This window comes from Thalassophryne amazonica, chromosome 19 (assembly GCF_902500255.1).
Source record: "Thalassophryne amazonica chromosome 19, fThaAma1.1, whole genome shotgun sequence".
Taxonomy (NCBI): Eukaryota; Metazoa; Chordata; class Actinopteri; order Batrachoidiformes; family Batrachoididae; genus Thalassophryne; species Thalassophryne amazonica.
Window position 1 is genome coordinate 27,870,382 of NC_047121.1, and position 20,157 is coordinate 27,890,538.

Here is a 20,157-nt window from a genome sequence, read left to right on the forward strand (position 1 = left end):
TTTCCAGGTGTAAGCATTTTGTTGGCTCTTTGGGCACATGTTAATGCCTGTTCCTGTGTTCCACATCATCACCTTCCACTACAGTTTATATTAAGTCGTGTCTCCAAATCAAATTTTTGATTCCTCAGGTTACATTGTCCACCTACTGAAATGAGTTTGTGTTAATGTTCCTATTCAAATATCATTTACTTTCTTTTTTGCTTCACCAAATTCCTTACATGTTCTATTATGTTATAAATGTATTTCGTGTGTGATAATGCAGCATGGAGTCATCTTGAATGCAATGTCCTGTGCTGATGTTTCCTTACAAAAAAGTTCAAAATCTTTGAAACAGCTTGAAAAGTCCCACAGTGATAAAAAAAATAATAATGAGAAACTGCCTGTTTGCACAGGGTTTCCACAGCAGAGCAGGAATGGGTATTAGATGTTTGCTGCCCTTCCTGACAACTTCTAGCTGGAAAGCCAGAGTGCCAACCACTGCACCCTGGTGCTGTCCTCCCAGTGATAATAAACCATCAATGTGCAAAAATCACACTACACCATAAAAACTGCAGAACAAAGTAGACTCTGCTGTGTGTACATTTGGTCCTGTTCTGTCAACTATCACAGTATGAATAATTCTACTAAAGGTAAAAACATCATTTAACTCACTTGAGTGGTGTCATGCAGTGGGCGAGGCAACGCGCACGCTCACATACCCGACCTGAGAGTGGGACCGAGTGTTTGCCATGAGAAAATAAAATGACAACTTCTTTGTGCATTCTTTTTATTTTCACACCTCAACAAACATTCACACTGTGCAAATGAACCAAATGAATTCTCTCGTTCATAAAACCAGGTCACTGAAACCAGAGGCACACAGGAAGTCTCCCCCCCCCCAGACTGGATTCACTGAGAACCTCCCCTGCCTTTAAATGAGACTCTTCTGGTTTTTCACCGTCTACTTGGATCTTCTTCCACTCTACACTGATCTATACTGGTAATCTGCAGGTTCCTACCGGAAATACGGTCTACCGGTTTCTTCCTTGTTGTCTGGGCCCCCTCCACGGCTCTGGTGAAGTTCCCAGCATGTCTCGGTAAACAGATTATAAACACGTAAAAGCTTGATGCACGGCATCAGTAACTAACAGCAGATAAGCAAAAACAACAACAACATGTTTGCTCAGTCTATCCCAGCAACATGGTGCATGCTGGCTCCTCCCACTGATCTGTTGCCATTTGCTGCTCTGTAGCAGAGTGTCATCATCACCATGGTAATGTCACGGTAACACCAATCCATCATAACTGGAATTGCACACATATAAGCACACACACATACAGCTACTGTTGTGTAGTTCCTCAGCCAATAAGAAGTCGGCCAGCCCTCCGGTCTCTGTGATTGGCTGCTATCCCTTCCTGTCCTTCTTCTTCTGCTTTTGTTTTCTTGTCCTTGCTCTCCCCGGAATGTGCATCCTTCGCCATCACTGATTTATCCCATCATCCTTTGTTCCACTGGGTTCAGTATGTGAGCTGATCACAGACCAGCAAGGTCAGGGGTCATGGATCAGGGAGGTCTGAAGTATCCACAGTAACCTGCCAAATAAAATCAAAACCACAATGCATCCTCTATAAGTAGCTTTCCAGCAGCTCCTCAACTAGAAACTTCACAAAAAGATGAGTCAAAATATGGACTGTTACCCAGCCCTGAACCCATGTTCTTGCAGTGAGGCAAGTGTGTTAAAAATAATGCCAAACAATCACATTACAGACATACTGAATATCATGTCAACGAAGCAGGAACGGGACAAATAAGAGGAACAGATAGGGGGTGCTGTTGGCTCCCACCTTGATGAAGATGGTGTCATCTTTAATGTAGCTGCCGGTCTCCAGGATGGTCTGAGAAACAAACAGGGGACAGCCAGAAGCAATGTTCATTTCTGCCACAGGGCGCCTGAAGCTGCTGCTGTTTGGATCAGGTTTGAAGGCATCGCCCAAGTGCTTCTTAGATGGACCTTGGTCCATCAGCATGAGAGTCACCTGACAGACAGACAGTCCACCTTAGTACAAGTCTTTTTCATGTTTGCCCAAAACATGAATTCATAATCCACCAGTTAGATATATTTTGATATGATGTCAATGCTGATCTTGTACAAGATCAGGTCAGGTCTGGGAGCATGTGCTGGTGCTACGTGTCAGTGTATCAACCACAGTACAGGTCATATCCCATCCATCCACGGGAGGGTGTGGATGGATGGGATAGATGACGTCACGCAGGCTTTGTCCAGTATATATAGTCTATGGTTAAAACACCTGTACTCCTGGTGTCATTCAGTTACCAACTAATCAGCAAAGCTGATAGCAAGCAGTGTTTGTACCTTTTGTTTGAAGGGCCACGGCAGGAGAGCATCATACTCCCCCTTCATCACCACAAAAAACAGTGACAGGTGCGTTCCCTTTCCTGTTCCATCTCCATTCAGGTACACACGGGCACACATCTTGTATCCAAAGTATCCCGTGTAAAAAGGTTGCGAGTACAGCGACAGTGTCTTTGCTGTCACCGCTTCCTGTTTCCTTCTCTTGTAGTCGCGGATTTTCCAGATCAGAGTGCCATTATAGCTCGCCGTCTCCAGAACCTGGAAACGCAGGTCCATATCGGCCAGTCGGATCTCATGGACGCTCAGCATGTTGTCATGGCGATTCATCTGCGTCTCTAGGGATGCCGCATATAAAACACACAAGTTACCATTACCTGACAGACCACCAAACCAGGACAGACAGTTAAGCAAAATACTGAATAAATGGCCCAGCTTTAACGGGGAACTGCCATGTTCTCACCCAGAGTGTGCGCGGAGCCGCCGCTTCCACTGCGTGCTCCCTGCTCCAGGGCGTTAACCCTCGTGCGGAGGCTGTCCACCTCTTCCCGAACCAGACGCAAAGAACGGAGCTCTAGCTCCATCTCCAGAAGCTTCTCTGAATGAGAGCTCATCAACTTCTACACACAGATGGGGAGAGTGATTCTTTTTTTAGCCACTGAAACTTTTGTTTTTTTATGTTTTTGGGGGGGGGGGGGGGGGAGTATTTGTATTATAGTACAGTTAATTTCTGTGCTCAAATTCAATGTAAACAATGCAGTATAATAGTGCAGACTGCACTACAATGTAACATATTGTAGTATCAGTATGTTACAGTGTAATATACTGTGATAAGAGATAATACTGCATCATAAATACAGGGATACAGCATAGTTGCATGCCCAACGTCAACAGTACAGAACTGTACAAAAAGTACAGAAAAGTTATAATGTAACTTGTGTACACTGGAATTCTGTCCCTTTCTTATTAAAAAAAAAGAAGCTGTTGGACACAAGGAGTGTTAATGTTTAGGAGTGTAAAACAGCTTCTTTACCAACTCCATGTACTGTAAGAGAAAATAAGCACAGCTGGACCCACCAGAGAATGATACTGGGTATAGTTTTGTCTATTTTACAGTATGCACTAATGATTATAGCTTTGTACTTTAGTAATAGTAAATGTAGTTCGTGTTGCTGTTGTACCTGCATGGCAGTCAGTTTCTGCTCCAATTGCCGGTTTTTGTCTCTCAACTCTTCATTCTGCTTCTCCTGTTCTGACACACGGCTGCTGAGAGCTGGAAGCACCTTGTACCGTTCTAACAGTTCACCCTTAACATCTTCTACCTAAAGAGGAACAACAATTTGACTGTCAGATGAACTCGCAGACACCTTCATCATACGATGTGACCATGCTGAATTCTAACGGTTGTCGTTGTGTGGAGGGAATGGATACCTTCGTTTCTAGCGTGTTATTTCTGACAGCCATTAACCTCAGGTGTTCAGCAGCAAAATTGGACTCATGTTGCCTCATATCCTGGTTCAAACCCTGAAACATAGACCATATACATTCAAAAGAAGTAGAAAAAGTTGAAGGAAGGGAGATTTATGGAGACATCTGAAGATGAAGCTTTTCAAAATTGTTTTGGAAAAGGAAATAAAGCATTGTATTATCATTTGCACTTTGCACTCTACTTTTCAGCTGTATTGTGTTTTGCATAGGTGTAAACTTTCTGTTGTATTTTATCTGATCTGTTATTTGGTAGATTGGCCTAAGCCCCTCTGAGTCTGGTCTGCTTAAGGTTTCTTCCTCAAAAAAAAAAAAAAAAAAAACACGCCAGAGTTACCGCTGTCCTTTCCACTGTTAACAGTGTGCTTGCTCAGGAGGATTGGTAAAGTCAGATCTTACCTGTGTGAAGCACCTCAGGGCTACTTAAGTTGGGATGTAGCAATATATAGAAATAAATTTAAGAATATACAGTGCACCCAAGAGTATTCACAGTGTTTTACCTTTTCCACATTTTGTTATGTTACAGCATTATTGCAAAATTGAGCAAATTCATTTTTACATCAAAATTCTACTCATAACACACCACAATGACAACATTAAAAAAAAAGATTATTTTTTTAATTTTTGCAAATTTATTCAAAAGAAAAAACTAAGAAATCGCATGTACAGAAGTATTCACACCCTTTGCTCAATACTTTGTTGCTGAACCTTTGGAAGCACTTACAGCCTAATGTCTGCTGGAATATGATGTCACAAGCTTATCGCACTTATCGTTGGGCAGTTTTGTCCATTCCTCTTTGCAGTCTCTCTCAAGCTCCATCAGGTTGGATGGGGAGCGTTGGTGCACAGCCATTTTCAAATCTCTCCAGAGATGTTCAATCAGATTCAGGTCTGGGCTCTGGCTGGGACACTCAAGGACATTCACAGAGTTATCCTGAAGCCACTCCTTTGATATCTTGGTTGTGTACTGCAGGTCATTGTCCCCCCTAAAGGATGAACCGTCACCCCAGTCTGAGGTCAAGAGTGCACTGGAGCAGGTTTTCATCCAGGATGTTTCTGACCATTGCTGCATTCATCTTTCCCTCAAACCTGACTAGTCTCTCAGTTCCTGCCGCTGAAAAACATCCCCACAGCATGATGCTGCAACCATCATCCTTCACTGTAGGGATGGTATTGGCTATTTGATGAGCGGCGTCTGGTTTCCTCCAAACATGATGCCTGGCATTCACACCAAAAAGTTCCATTTTTGTCTCATCAGACCAGAGAATTTTGTTTCTCATGGTCTGAGAGTCCTTGAGGTGCCTTTTGGCAAACTCCAGGCATGCTGCCATGTGCCTTTTAATAAGGATTGGCTTCCATCTGGCCTCTCTGCGATACAGGCCCAACTGGTGGATACCTGCAGAGATGGTTGTGCTTCTAGACGGTTCTCTTCTCTCCACAGAGGAATGCTGGAGCTCTGACACAGTGACCATCAGGTTCTTGGTCACCTCCCTGGCTAAGGCCCTTCTCAACCGATTGCTCAGTTTAGACAGGCGGCCAGCTCTAGGAAGACTCCTGGTGGATCAAAACATCTTCTATTTAAGGATGTGTCATGATACGAGGAGGCGTGGCACAGAGGGATGTAGGAGACATATACAGACTCAGGCACAAATACTGGAGTAAATAAAAAGGTTTTATCTGGTAATCTGGAAACAGGTTCGGTACACAGGAAAACAGTCAGCGTAGTGGAGGTAACAGGCAGAGGTGATGCTGATGCGAGGCCCAAATGACAAGTAGAGTTCAGGTACACGTATCATAAAAAACAAGGACAAAAACACAGCGAAGCAAACAGACCTGAAACAAAAGGCTGGAATGCGAATGAAAATTCAACAAACTGGCAAAGAAGAGAGCGACAGTGAGGGCTTAAATACTAGGCAGGGTAATCAGGGCATGCATGTGAAACAGGTGTGGGGAAAGTTCTGGAAGAGGGCATGACTGAAAGACACAAAGGCAGGTGCAAGACGGTGCAGTGAGACAAAAACAAAGCAGACCGAAGCAAAAGAAATTAGTGACAGAAAAACAAGCGGTGAATAACAAACTGTCAAAAGAAAGATAAGACCCAAAACCCCACAATTAACATGAACAGAACAAAGAGGAAAACAAGGAAATAAAATGACTAACCTAAAAACAGTAAAATGGAAGATTATTACTAAACTAGAACAGAACTCGCAAAGGCAAAAGCAAAACGGATAATGCGACTAATGATTACACAAAGATAAACAGAGAATAAAACCAGTGACAAAGGCATTACACAAAGAAAAGAAATACACAGAACCAAACTAAGACTTAAGGGACTGAGGTACAATCATGAGAAAAATAAAACAGCAGAACCATCAGAGGAAGCCTGGACATGAACAGGAGACAAACCCAGATACGAATCCCGGGCCAGGGCAGAACCTGACAGGATGATGGAGGCCACTTTGCTCACTGGGACCTTCAAAGCAGCAGAAACGTTACTGTACTCTTCCCCAGATTTGTGCCTTGAGACAATCCTGTCTTGGAGGTCTACAGACAATTCCTTTGACTTCATGCTTGGCTTGTGCTCTGACATGCATTGCAACTGTGGGACCTTATATGTAAACAGGTGTGTGTGCCTTTCCAAATCATGTCCAATCAACTGAATTTACCTCAAGTGGACTCCAGTTAAGCTGTAAAAACATCTCAAGGATGATCAGTGGAAATAGGATGCACTTGAGCTATTTTTTGAGCATCATGGCAAATGCTGTGAATACTTATGTACCGGTGATTACTTAGTTTTTTGTTTGTTTTTGATAGATTTGCAAAAATCTAAAGAAATAATTGTATTGTGTGTAGAATTATGAGGGGAAAAAAATCAATTTCAACCATTTTGGAATAAATGTAACATTAAAAAAATGTGGAAAAAGTGCAGCATTGTGAATACTTTCTGGATGCACAGTATAATTAGATGGAGGATTTTGACCATTTAATGGGCAGCATGGTTTACATAGACTAAGAATGATTCAGGCAAATGTTGTGAATTCAAACACTGAGGAAAATAAGTATTTAAAAAAGTGCTACAGTAACATGGTAAGAAACTTCTTTCGGCTTCTTTTTTACATGGGGTTGCCACAACAGACCAGATATGGATCTGCATGTCGTATGGTGAGTTATATTCTTTGTAAATTCACCTATTATAAACTCAAACTTAAAAGACTAGACCAAGATTACTGGTAAAAGAATGGCACGGGCGCCCTTCTTGATTCACTACGGAAATGTGCCTTTTGTTTGGAAACTCTTTGCACAATTAAAACCAGAATCTCCACAACTAAACCTGCTGGGCGATATATATCTTATGGCAAACTCTTTGGAAGGCTGACCTAAAGTGTACCATTTTGTACTGATACTGAAACAAGTTGTTCTTTTTAGTTCCGCATTGTGTGTGAGATGTTTGTTGTTTGTAGAAACACCAACATTTGAAAAATCTTTTAATAAAGTCCCCCCCCCCCCTCCAAAAAAAAAAAAAACAGCAAGAAGAAAATTTCAATGGATGGAGGAAAGTGTATGAAAAATTACCTTGAAGGAGCAGCCAGAGCGAAAGAAAGGGCAGGCCACTTCAGCTTTGGGACAGTCGTGCTGATGACTGGACAGCTACAAAACAAAACTTAAGTCAATATTACCAGTGCTTGTATTATGAAGGTGTTTCTCTGGCTGATGAATCTTGGTGGCATCTGGTAGATGACACAAGTTTGACAAACAGACATACCACCATGGTATGTCTGTTCCTCAAGCTGTCTGTTCCTCATTTACTGTCTGCCACTTACAGTCAACATGTGAACGCACGAAAAGTAGTATAGCCTACGCTCCCAATAAATACGCCCTAAATAAATAAGTCCTTGTCGCTTGTACCACTGGCTAGCCTTTTTAATGTGGAATAAATAAGAAAATATATTCTGCCAAATGGGATGGACACAAAATAGACCAATTTTCTTTCCCCATTCCCACAGATTGGATTTGCGTTGTTAATCAGTGCATAATATTTTTGTGGGGTGGGCAGTGTGGATCCACAAGTCACGTGACAAAAACAAACATAAAAAAAAAACCTTGACCCATGCATCAATAGTGACTACAAAAACCACATTTGGACTCGCATGTATTCTCAACTGCATCTGATCAGCACCATGGACAGTTCACCTTGAGACACTATTAAGAAAGGAATTCACAAAGTAAAGCGAATGAACAACTTTATTATTCACTCATTCATTCATTCATTGTGAGTGGGTTTTTGCTTTTTGCAAAAGATATCAGATGTGTGGGTTGATACAGACCAAGATTCTCCCTTTTTTTTTTAACCTCTGCCAAAAAGGTTCTGTCTGAAGTAAAGTAATTTCTTTGGCTTCTGTTAACCCCCAAAACATGAATCAGCTGCAAATCGTGACTTATCCACAAACCGTTAATTGCAAAATGTGAATACTGAAAAAGTATCTCCCAAAACATGAATATCATTTATAATATCTATTTACTTTTTTCAGTTTAAGTAGTTTACAGATTTCAGTTTATTGATCAATCACTGCACAAAATCTTTATTGCGAACCCTACCACTGCAAAAAGGATTTTTTTTTTTGTGGGTTGGGGGGGGACTATAGCCGCGGGTGGTGAGGAGATCCAAGTGGTTCTCGCTTCTGGTGTGACATGCCCGACCCTACTCGTTGTGACTCGCTCCGAGGACAGTGTCAAGTGAGGAGTTTGACAGGGACAGTCGTAACGTAAGTGTCAAACTCTGGGAGGACAGAAACCTCCCCCTCCGGTAACGGCTCAATCTTAAGAAAAACGCTGTAGAAAAAAAAAAAAACACTCATTTCTAACCTCAGGCAGGCAGACAACAAACTACAATGCAGGCAGCTGAGAAACGAAAGTATATGGACCGTCTACAAAGTGCAAAAAACAATAAAGAAAGTGTGTGTGTGTGTGTGTGTGTGTGTGTGTGTGTGTGTGTGTGTGTGTGTGTGTGTGTGTGTGTGTGTGTGTGTGTGTGTGTGTGTGTGTGTGTGTGTGTATATATATATTTGCATCTCATTTAAGTTTTGGGTGTTAACAGCTTCTCCCTTTTATCCCTCAATGTCGCCACAGCGGATCTGTATCTGAAGAATTCTGCAAAATGTTTCCACCCAGTTACTGTTTCACACAGGAGGTGGACCACCTCGGGGCAGGTGAGGTGTGAGAGCATCAGCTTGTGCTGCAAACTGCATCCATGATTCTTTAGAACCATCTTGGTCCTGGATGGCAATTACCCAGACAAACAACCTGCCCACCCCTCACCTCTCAAAAGTAATCATGTATCTACCACAGCCTGGCAAAACAAGGGCACACCCTCGACCTTCTTCAGCCACTTGGGACCTCAACACTCAGATACCTGTGAGCTGGATCACGCACAGAGAAACACACCACATGGCCAAAATGTTGGAGCCAATATCGAGTAGAGGACGCAAACAAAAATTAAACATGTTTAATTTTTGGTGTCCGATTTGCTTCGTCCTTTGCGCCCCTCGCGCTGTTGTGGCGCCAAGCTGCATCGTCTCGGCACTAGGTTGATTCCACGTGGCGTCGTCATGACGACACACAACGCAATGGGAGCAGCCCCGGTGTGAAAGGGGCTTTAACCCTCTGGGGCCGACTTCTGAGCCGGCCATCGGCCATCTTTGTACTCCTCATAGAAGCTGTGTGATGACGTGCGCAATGTGAGTGTCCAATCGGAATTGGTTCACCGTCACAAGGTTTTCCAAAATCCAATCGTAGGGCAGATTTACCTCACGTGAAAAGCCAAAGATCATTTTCAGGAGTGATATGTTACTAGTTGGCCCATTTGAATAGCCCCCTGGGTGTGCCAATGAGTACATACTATTAGTACATACTCAGTGCGCCCTGCGCCATTACGCACAGCGATCAGTGAAAGCAGGAGCACACGGAAAGCCTCTGATGACAATCTCACATGCTCAAACAAAGTGTGTAACTATCAGGATTGCTCCACTAGTTTTCATGTGAATGTTACTGGATAACTCTGTTGCTTTCTCTGCGTAAAGCACTGTTTACCATATCAATGGACAACAAAACGCATAGACCATTTTGTATACATTATTCAAAATGTGCATTTGTGTTTATTGTTTGAACCTTTTTGTTGTACAGTCATTCACTTAAGACCTCAAATTACCTTTATAAAGTGTCAAAACAGTTGTTTATTATAGTTTACTGTGTGTGGAAAATTATTTTTGCTTTGTTTTTTCCTTGCCTATTTTTGATTGTAAACCTTTATTACACTTATAAAACACAACAAAAACATATATATTCTGAAAGCACAGGTTGTCCTGAAAAAAAGAGACATAAAACTTGATTGCGGGATGCAGGGAGAGGTGTTAACAGCAATAATAAAACATTTATGTCAGGCGAGTTAACTGTCCAAAAAATGCCCTCGGACCCCAGAGGGTTAAATGTAATGAGCAGACTCTAGAATTGTAAGTTGGCTGTTTTTTGTCTGCCCTACGACACATCTTCAACCACTGAGAACTTAATTTAGCTTGATGCGCTTTGTGTGGAAAGCCAGGAGGCCTGTTTTCTTGTCAATTGTTTTTTGTTTCCTTGCTTCCGATTTGCAGTCAGATGCCCAACAGTTATACCCAGGCATGTCTACAATCAAATTCTTTTAAAATATTCATCAAATTTAAGCAAATCTGTCATTTCTACAGCAGAAATGTCCCATATCAACCACACAGATTTACGAGCTCTGGACAGCCAAAAACTGCCAGGGTTTCAATTTTTATATCGCGTTATCGCGAAAGCTGTGTATGTGCACAAGCGACCTACCGCACCGCCCCTAGCATCTTTGAATGCGGCTATTGGTTAGCGTCCAAGAATCAGAACCATACAGTAAGAGTAAGACAGGAAGCACCACAACCTTAAAAACTTGGATCTTCATTGTCCTGCAAAAGTACTATTATTCCCAAAAACCTCTGTCCGGTGACCTGACATTTCCATAACCTTTTCCAGTGCATCCCCAAATTGCAAAATCTGAGGACCCAGAGACTTCTAAGATAATAAAGTGTCTGCACAAGTTTGGCACTTTCACCACATGCAGATACAAATCTATATTCCAATGTATTTCAATAGATGTTTAAGATGATGCCAATCATTTTGCAGCCACAGCTTATAATATTTCAAGCCACTGATAATGCGCTGAAGGACTAATACTCAAGACTCATTTTTGCCATTCTTTAAACATTTATTAAACCAAATAGTGGAGCATAAACCAAGTCAAAAGCATAGTTTAGTTAGCGCTGAATTCTTGAGCAAGGATACTATGAGAGAGAGAGAGAGAGAACAAGATCATAAAGAGCAGGTCCATACCTCACTCCTCAGCAGGGAGCAGAAGGAGCAGTGATTTGGGCAGGAAACAGGGAACGCTGGACATACTGTGTCTTTGTGTTTCTGAAAACATACAGACAAACTATCATCCCATCATCATTAACACTTTATTCACACTGCAGATGAGAATCAGTGGTTCACAAGCATAGAAACAAAATGTGCAAGAGTTCGACAAGCACAAACTAAACGAAGCGCTGTCACGTTTGTTTGTTTAACTGGTCAGTTAACATCGGAGATTTGGACCTTACATGTTTCACCTCTCGTCCACCGTTAGGTGTGCTGTGACGTCATTCGTTACCTGCAGGTCAGTAAGAGGCATCTTGCTCATGCAGAACTCGCAGGTGGTCTCTCTGTGTTTACACTTCCAACTCAGGTGGTCAGGAATTTCTTTTCTCATCATCCTTTCTTTACATTTGCCCAGCGGACAGGGAACCTCATAGAACGGACAAACATTCAGATGGTCCTGCAAACAGAAGTACAAAGACAAGTATCAACAAGGCAACAATCGGCCATTCTCCATTTAACATTCTTAAAGCCACACATCTGGAATCATCCCCTCCTGAGATCAAACATATCATTGATATGTTCTAAGAACATTTGTGCTCCTGCTCACTGGGATCTGCTGCAGACTCATCTGCTCCTGGCAGCCGTTAGCTTCACTACGACAGAAAACCTTCAGCGCCATGATCTCCCGATGGCAGCAAACATCTCTGAAGATCTAAGCCAAAACAAGAAGTAAGATTACAGTTTGGACAGTCTCAACAGAAGATTGCAAATCTCTTAAATATGTTGTTTACCTTTTCTTTGAACAGCGGCTCCATGTCAACTGGACACACCGGGTTTGGGTGACTACAGGACGACGCAAACACACAGTTATTCACCCAGTTACCTTTTGAACATATTCCAGCAAAAGATGCCACACCCCACTGTGGTAATAAGAAGAGTAACCAAAAGAGGATGAAAATGAGTTCTGCATCCAGTCTTTATAATGTCTTAGCTTGCACAGCAAATTAAGAAGTGGATAAAAGAAAAACTTAAGCAAATTCAGATCGCCACATGTCAAGAACTCAGCCTTGGAAACTTTCATAATACTCCATTAAGATGTTACCGTAAGAAAAAAATAATTTCTCCTGGATCTCAACCTTGTATGAAGTACAGAGCGTATTTAACACATCGGTCTACCATCTGTGCCAATTCTGTGAGCTTAATAGATAAGTCGTTATTTCTGACTTTGTATTGCAAATCACTTTTTAATACACTGGTTTCTTCGCTGGTGTTTTTTTCCTCCATTGCTCTTCTTCTTTGAATTCCAGCGGAAAGCAGCATCTGGAAACACTGTTGGCCTCTGGGCCATGTAGTTCTTTTGACTTGTGTTAGAGTGTAGGCTTACTGAAAGAAAACTACAGAATTGCGGCACCAGTCCTTTGTTCTCTTTTTTTTCCAATTAGTTGGTTCTCGCTCCCGTCTGCTCCCGTTAACTTTTCATCCTGTACCATCCTGATCACGTGATGAATAGTAAAGTTGACTCCCATCCCGTGACCCGTGGGATTCCAGAAAAAATGTCAGCCTCTACTGCACATCCAGCACAGCCGCTGCATTCTCCGCCGCCGGGGCAGCATCGCTCAGCATCACAGCTGCGGGGTCATTTTGAGGACAACATTTGAATTCAGGTGGACTGCAGACGACCATGAGCGAGCAGAGTATCTACCAGGCGTGGGCTTCAGTCATGGTCTACGATGACACCAGTAAAAAGTGGATGCCAATCGAACCTGGACAGGAGGGATTCAGCCGCATCAACATCTACCACAACACTGCCAACAACACCTTCAGAGTGGTGGATGCTCAGAGCCAGGCAGATGATGGAGCAGCAGAAAAACATAAACTATCTAGGGTTCATACAATCTTCAATGAAGTAAAAGTCAAAGTAAATGTAAGAATAACTTTTTTATTTGCATTTTCAATACTGTCCCGATTTTTTCCGATTTGTGATTATATGTTATTACCAACTTGAGATTACAGGCACCTTTTGTTTTTTCAACAGATGTTAGATGATCAATAACATTACAGCTTTGACTTCCGTTCACTCAGAGGTATATTTGATGTTTGGTGAATAAAATGAGAGATATGACGCATCTGGAAACCACAGCATGCTGTATCTGTCCCTGTCTGCTTGTATCTGTCCGTGTGTGTGTGTGTGTGTGTGTGTCACCTGAGAATGTCGGAGACGCAGGTCTGACAGAAGCGGTGCCCACACTCTGTCTGCCAGGGCTGACACAGGACCAGCCTGCAGGCCTCGCAGCAGTATTTGGCTTCTGGAGTTTCTACAAAATGATCTCTAAAGCCTCCATGCAAAGGTACGAAACCTGTAGGAACACCTAAACAAGAAGCACAGTACATCTATTTTAAACTCTGAACTCTGCATCAGTTAAAAAAAAAAAAAAAAAAACAGCCCACATTTTATGAGGATATCGATATAATTTCATTTCGCTACCAGCAACTTTTTTTTGTGCCAGAAATCCTTCAACTTCTCACATACTAAGAACAAAAAAAAAGAAAGATTGTTCTTTCTCACACTCACACACACGAGTATGAGCCAGTTGTGATTCATACTGGAGTAATATATACAGTCAAGGAATTTTTTAAAAAAGCACAGCCTTACTTAAGTATTCATTCTGAGAAATAGTGAGACTATCTGCAGATAAATTATGGAAAAATGCACCAACTGTTTTTCCAGACAGGTTTTCTCATTCAGTTCAATACAGGCAGAGTCATATGCATATGCAGATGGTTTGGCTGGTTTCACTCTAGTTTTGCTATGACTGATTAAGCATGACCATGTGACTTACTGACACTATGTCACCAAAGCTATTCACATCTCCTACATGCATTCACATGTATAGGGAAGAATGTAACACTATTTGGTAAAAGTTTTTTGGTTATTCAATTTTCTTGGCAGCAAAAGCACAACAATTACATTCACAGCTGCTAAATTTAGTGATGTTACCAAAGAAATGAAGAATGCCTTCCACAGGCCACAACACAAACAGGAATAATACAGTAGTAACAGTAGTAGTAAGAATACAGACACACACACACACACACACACACACACACACACACACACACACACACACACACACACATCCAGCTGTGTTCAGAATTACTGGCAGCCCTATATTTTAAGTACATATTTTACAATATGTCCAGAAATAAAAGCATGCAAACCAACTTTGTAGAATGAATTTTTTATACTGTTACTGAATTGAAGCAACAAAACAAAATGCCTTTGTAAAGTGAAATAAAAAAATATACATAGAAAATGTATGAAGAATTTACTGTAAAACATCGCTTTCACACATTTTTCTTACACGGGACAGAAGACTGGATACATTAACATTTCCAAATCATTGTGTGTATCTTAGATCTGCAGTTCTCAACTGTGGTCCTCAAGTATCACCTAACCTACACATTTTACATCTCTGCCTGCTCTGCCACAAGCTGGGTACCTAAGTCAGGTGTCTGAATGTGGAGGTTAGGTGCTCCTTGAGAACCAGGGTTGAGAACCACCGACCAATTATGAAGAAATACCAAACCACTGTGTGGTTAATCTGTCTGGAGTCTGCAGTTCTCAAAAGCTGAGTGACTGTGCAAGAAACAGACTAGTAAGGGAAGCCATTAAGACACCCACAATATCTCTCAACAAGTTATCCATTTCTGTGGTTGTGATTGGAGAAGCTATGCATAGTGCAACTTTTGACTCACAGCTTCATGGTGGAGTGAGACGAGGAATTTTTGTACAAGAAAACTGATCAAATCTGGACTTTAGCCTCCCGTGAGCCTTCTGGCAAACTGTAGCTGAAATTTCAGGTTTTCTTTGTAAAATTCCTTACCGAGTGACACAACTGCACCTTTCATTTGTACTGATTAAGAGTAGATGATGTATTGGAAGTGGTTACCTTGAGAAGCACCAGGGTCACTTGGAACCCAGGGATTGGCTGGGCGGTGACTGAGAGGAGGAATGGGTGGGACCAGGGAGGGCGCCACCTGCTGAAGGGCAATCTGCACCTCCCTCCCGTCAGCACTTCTCCCTGCTGACATGACCTGTGACCAAAGAAGCAGGAGGAGATGCAAACTTAATGTCTGTACTTTCAGAACTCACAGATGAACATCGGATACCAGAATTAGAGTCCGTAGTTATGAGATGTCTCCTAGAAACCCCACTAAAATGTATCTAATGAGTAAAAATTGTCAGACCTTAGTGTACCACTCACAACTAGATAACACACGGAAAACTACTTAGGGATGTCCCCAAAAAAATTTTTATTATTTTCGCCCCATCCCAATCAGTCATTTAATACTGAGCATCTGGTGATAAAAATCCCAACTCAATATCTGTATTTTAGTAGATAACACACTTGCACAGGACACAGTGCAAGTACACTGAAGTAATCAATATACAGTGCTGTGAAAAAGTTATTGTCCCCTTGAGCTTTTACATGTTTGAAATTTTTATTTAGGACATCAAAAAACAAAACAAAAATTCAGACTTTTATATTAAAATTTCTAAAATTCTGCCCTTTAAACTCACAGTGAAAAGTAATTTCGACATCATGAATGAAAAGAAATAAAAATCTAAAAGCAAAAATGATGGTGTGAATACGTAAGTGCCCCCTTTAGTATAACACATATACAAACCATCACTTTTACTTCCAGTCTTCTTCAGACAAGTCAGGGGACGGATACAACAACATTTCCAAGACACTGAATATGTCTTGGTCTTTATTTACATAAATTATGAAGAAATACATACATATGGCACTCTATGGTACATCTGTGTGGAGCAGACAGTTATTAAAAACTAAGGGGCTGTGCAAGAAGTAGACAAGTGAAGAAAGTTACCAAGACACCCAGACAACCCTGAGCAAGTTATAGGCTTCTGTGGCTGCGACTGGAGAAATTACGCATAGTGCATGCTTGTGATATGTTGCATCCTTAAACGTATCATACAGCTGACATGAAGTATTTAACATCAGTTTGGCGTATGGGGCTTGTGTTTCGAGCAACGGGAATGCTGCCTGCAATATGCAAGCAGAGTTCTTCAGACCTCTGAGGTCTCCATGGACTACTGTTCCACCCAGAAAGCAGTGCAAAAGACACAGAGACGGAACACAAAACCAAGGCTGCTCAGATGGGACACAGGTGAAAGAATGACCTGCACAAACCTTCAGTGTCAACTCTTTTGATCACAAATGCAAGATGATTGCCAACAAAAATAAAGAGCTGGAACATGCCATATCCATGCAGAAAAACTTACAGGACCCATTCCTTGTGATTACTGAATGTGACTCAAGTTGTGAAGATGAATTACAAGCATACAACTAAATGTATATTTTATAGAAAATTAAGATTACACATCTGAAATTAAATCAAAATTAATAAACGCACTAGTGTTTAAGCTCCTTAGCCATAATTTAATTTTTAGAGACTTTGTCAATTTCGCTGGGACACCAAAATAAAGCGTGTAAACCAAACATGACCCACAAGAACCACACTGGGCATCCCTGGTTCTAAGAGAGAGGTCTGCTTCAGATAGAAAATCCTTCCCATCAGATTATGTGGATTTGTGGCTATTTCATTTTTATACACTGTTAAAAGGTTTATTTCTCGGATATATATATACATATATATATATATATATATATATATATATATACACACACACACACGTCATCGTTCCCTCAATCCTGACTACTGTAATTCATTTCTGGACTATCGGGGGCACCTGAATATAAGCCGCACCCACCAATTTTAAAAAGAAAAAAAAGTACATAAATAGGCCACACTTGTCTATAAGCTGCAGGTCTTTATGTTGTAACATGAGATATTTACACAGAAAGATATTAGACACAAATATTTTAACATTTTAATTAAATACGTACCGTAAATGTTTTTTTTTCCTGAAGGTGTTACACGACCAGCACAGCACCCAGTGTGCTCATGGTGACACGCGGCTTCTCCACTCCACACAGAGAACTTAGTAACTTTAACTTTTTTTTTCTTTGTGCATCATGAGATAATTTCATGTCATACAGCCAGGATCGCCTGGTGTGTGTGGCCATGCCACGCCTCATTGAAACGCTTCGGGAACACGCCATTTGCAAGCAGGATGCTGACTTGACAGCGCAGAACATAGCCAGACATTTAAACGACGACTATCAGCCGGTTATAAGGAGGAGGTTCTGGACAGACGTTTAAATGTTCATGAGTCGATGATGAGCCGGTTAAGGAGGAGGTTCTGTGAGACAGGGAGGACCCATAGAACATTTATGGGATATACTGAATAGCCGTGCTCGAGCTCATATCCTGATAACAAACACTGCTGTTCAACGCCAGAATGCCTTGTGGTAGGAGCGGCAGGCCATTCTTCAAGAGGAAATTTACCATTTAGTGGGTTCCATGCACAGACAATTAGCTGCATTAATTGCGGCACATGGTGGTCACACGCGCTACGAACTGTGAGCTGATCCAGAAAGTTACCTTACTGTTTATCGACTCGATAAACTCAGGCACACCTTCATTTAAGGCCCTGTCACACCTTGACGATTTAGCCAGCGTATGTCAATCGTATAAAAAAATGCTGGCATAAGTCCAATAGGTGACGAGTAAGTTTTTGTTTACAAGGTAAGAGCATGTTGAAGCTCACTGATGTACGTCCTAATAAGCTGAGCTCCTCAAAAAATTATGGGCATGCTGAAAATTTTCAACGCATGCCAGCATGTGACTCATATGTCCCACACATGCTGGACATAGGTTGTAGGTAAGTTATGTGATTGTTGGCACACATTTCTTGTAATTTACTCATAAGTCTACATCCGTCCATTAATGCTAGCCACTGACTGGCTAAAAGCCGTGGTCTTCCTGTGGACAGACTGTTTCAGACGGACATGATCACACATAAAGCTCCTGAATTTTGAAAATGACGTCTGAAAATTCTTTAATTCGTGGCTGTAAACGTAGCGTTTTAAAGCAAGTCCCTAAGTGGTTTTTCCTCTGCAGGTGCTGAACACACTGAAGCGTTGTGATGATTTAAACTTTTAAAGCGCCGTTGCTGTCGGTGTGATATGACCTGATCAATCGATCAGGGTGCTCGCACCTGATTTAAACATTTAAAGTGCCATCGTTGTCTGTGATCACCATACCGACAGATCACACAGCAGTTCATTCAGCTAACACCTGATCACGGTCGACTGGCACTTTGAAAGAATAAATCAGCACAGGGTTTCATTATTCAGGTCTGTGATGACCTGATCAGCGGACCTGATCAGACTAGGTCCGCGATCAGATCCGTTGATCAGGAACCAGCTGGCGCTTTAAACATTTAAAGAGACAGCACTTCATTCATTCACAACAGCATTTACCACAGCCAGTCGACTCATCAGCATTCTGTACACAATGAAAATGGTCCACCAAGATAAAAAATGAAAATAAAAAAATAAAATAATGTTAAATTATTGTTTCTGACCTGCACCACCACGCAGTACCGACCCGAACCACTGGGTGGAAACTGGGCTGTCGGCATACGCTGGTTAATCGTTAAGGTGTGACAGCTGCATTAATTTATTAGATATAAGCCATAGTGTGCCAGTGTTTTTAATACGGTCAGCATACGCAGGCTAAATTGTCAAGGTGTGACAGGGCCTTTACTATTTAATGTGACATCCTGTACAAAATCGAACAGAAATTTTACTCATACAGCAATATTAAATCATACTTGCTTTCCTTTTATTGTTCTTTTGTTGCTGACTAGTGTGACTAGTTTTAGAACATAATCACTTTAAAAAAAATCTTGGCCTTGCTTTACTTCTCTGATTTATTATATTTCTGTGAAGAAAGTGTCTCACTGACAGACAAATGCAATTCACCCATCCACTCACCATCCAGCAGGTGGCAGTCACGTCTATGGCATTACAAAGGTAAAAAAAAAAAAAAAAAGTTTTAAGATTAATCTGGTGCATCAAGGTTTACGACCAATGAAAAAGTTAATTGAGCATTTCAACAGATTTTAAGGCAGATGTACATCATGGAAACATTTTTTATTAATATTTCTATAGTGTTCATTCCATTCTCCTCTGCCTATCATGTTTGAGGTTGTGGGGGGGTTACTGAAGCGTATGCCAGTATACATTGATAAAACAACAGTACAAAATGCCAATATTTCTGTGTTTCCTACTGATTTTATGTGTACTTTCCAGAAACAAGGCCCCGCCAACACTTCAGTGCAGCTGAGGACCAACCCCAGTATAGCTCAGCGCTCTCTAAATGCCCTCAAAATCCGAATTTAATTTTGGGCTCCATATCATGAACGGAACTCAATCATCAGTTTAAAAAAAGAATCTCAAAATGTCCAAAGTACTTTCAGCAGGAAACAACCTGATTGTTGTTTGGAATTTTTATAAAAATTCACAGCCAAGCTGAGCGGCGGGGCGTGGCCTGTGACTGACATACCTGCCTAAATCATATGACCAAATAAATGCATCAACAAAGAAATCACATCAAATTCATCTCTGGCCAATACAATGACCACACACAATCAGCTGCTGAGTAACCACACACAGGCATCATTTCCTGTCATGGGCTCAGCTGCTGGGATGCTAGGGGCTTTTCCACTGACTGCCTCACACACACACACACAAATTAAAAGGGACATTTTTCAGTCAAAATTACAGTGTACAACTAGCATTACTCCTAATAGTAGTATCAGAACTGTAATATGCAACATCAAGACTGACCTAAGCCACAATATCTAAAAGAAAAAAAAAAAATCATGACTTCAATGAAGTTTTAAACATCAACATCCTTAATATTTATCATGTGAGTGAATTTTAACAGTACCATCTGATTTCAGCTT

The 20,157-nt window shown here is 41.4% G+C and overlaps 1 protein-coding gene across 1 annotated transcript; it reads right to left on the bottom strand.

The window, feature by feature from the left end:
• Positions 1-749: 749 nt before the first annotated feature.
• On the bottom strand, positions 750-15,347 carry traf3 (TNF receptor-associated factor 3). Its single transcript, XM_034195586.1, has 13 exons — positions 15,206-15,347; positions 13,459-13,624; positions 12,047-12,098; positions 11,863-11,967; positions 11,548-11,712; positions 11,232-11,312; positions 7,410-7,484; positions 3,783-3,875; positions 3,533-3,673; positions 2,821-2,971; positions 2,355-2,695; positions 1,825-2,016; positions 750-1,572 (listed from the first exon to the last, which is right to left on the bottom strand). Exons 1-13 carry the CDS (start codon positions 15,345-15,347, stop codon positions 1,537-1,539), a joined length of 1,740 nt encoding a protein of 579 aa, XP_034051477.1. The 3' UTR covers positions 750-1,536.
• Between the last annotated feature and the right edge of the window lie 4,810 nt (positions 15,348-20,157).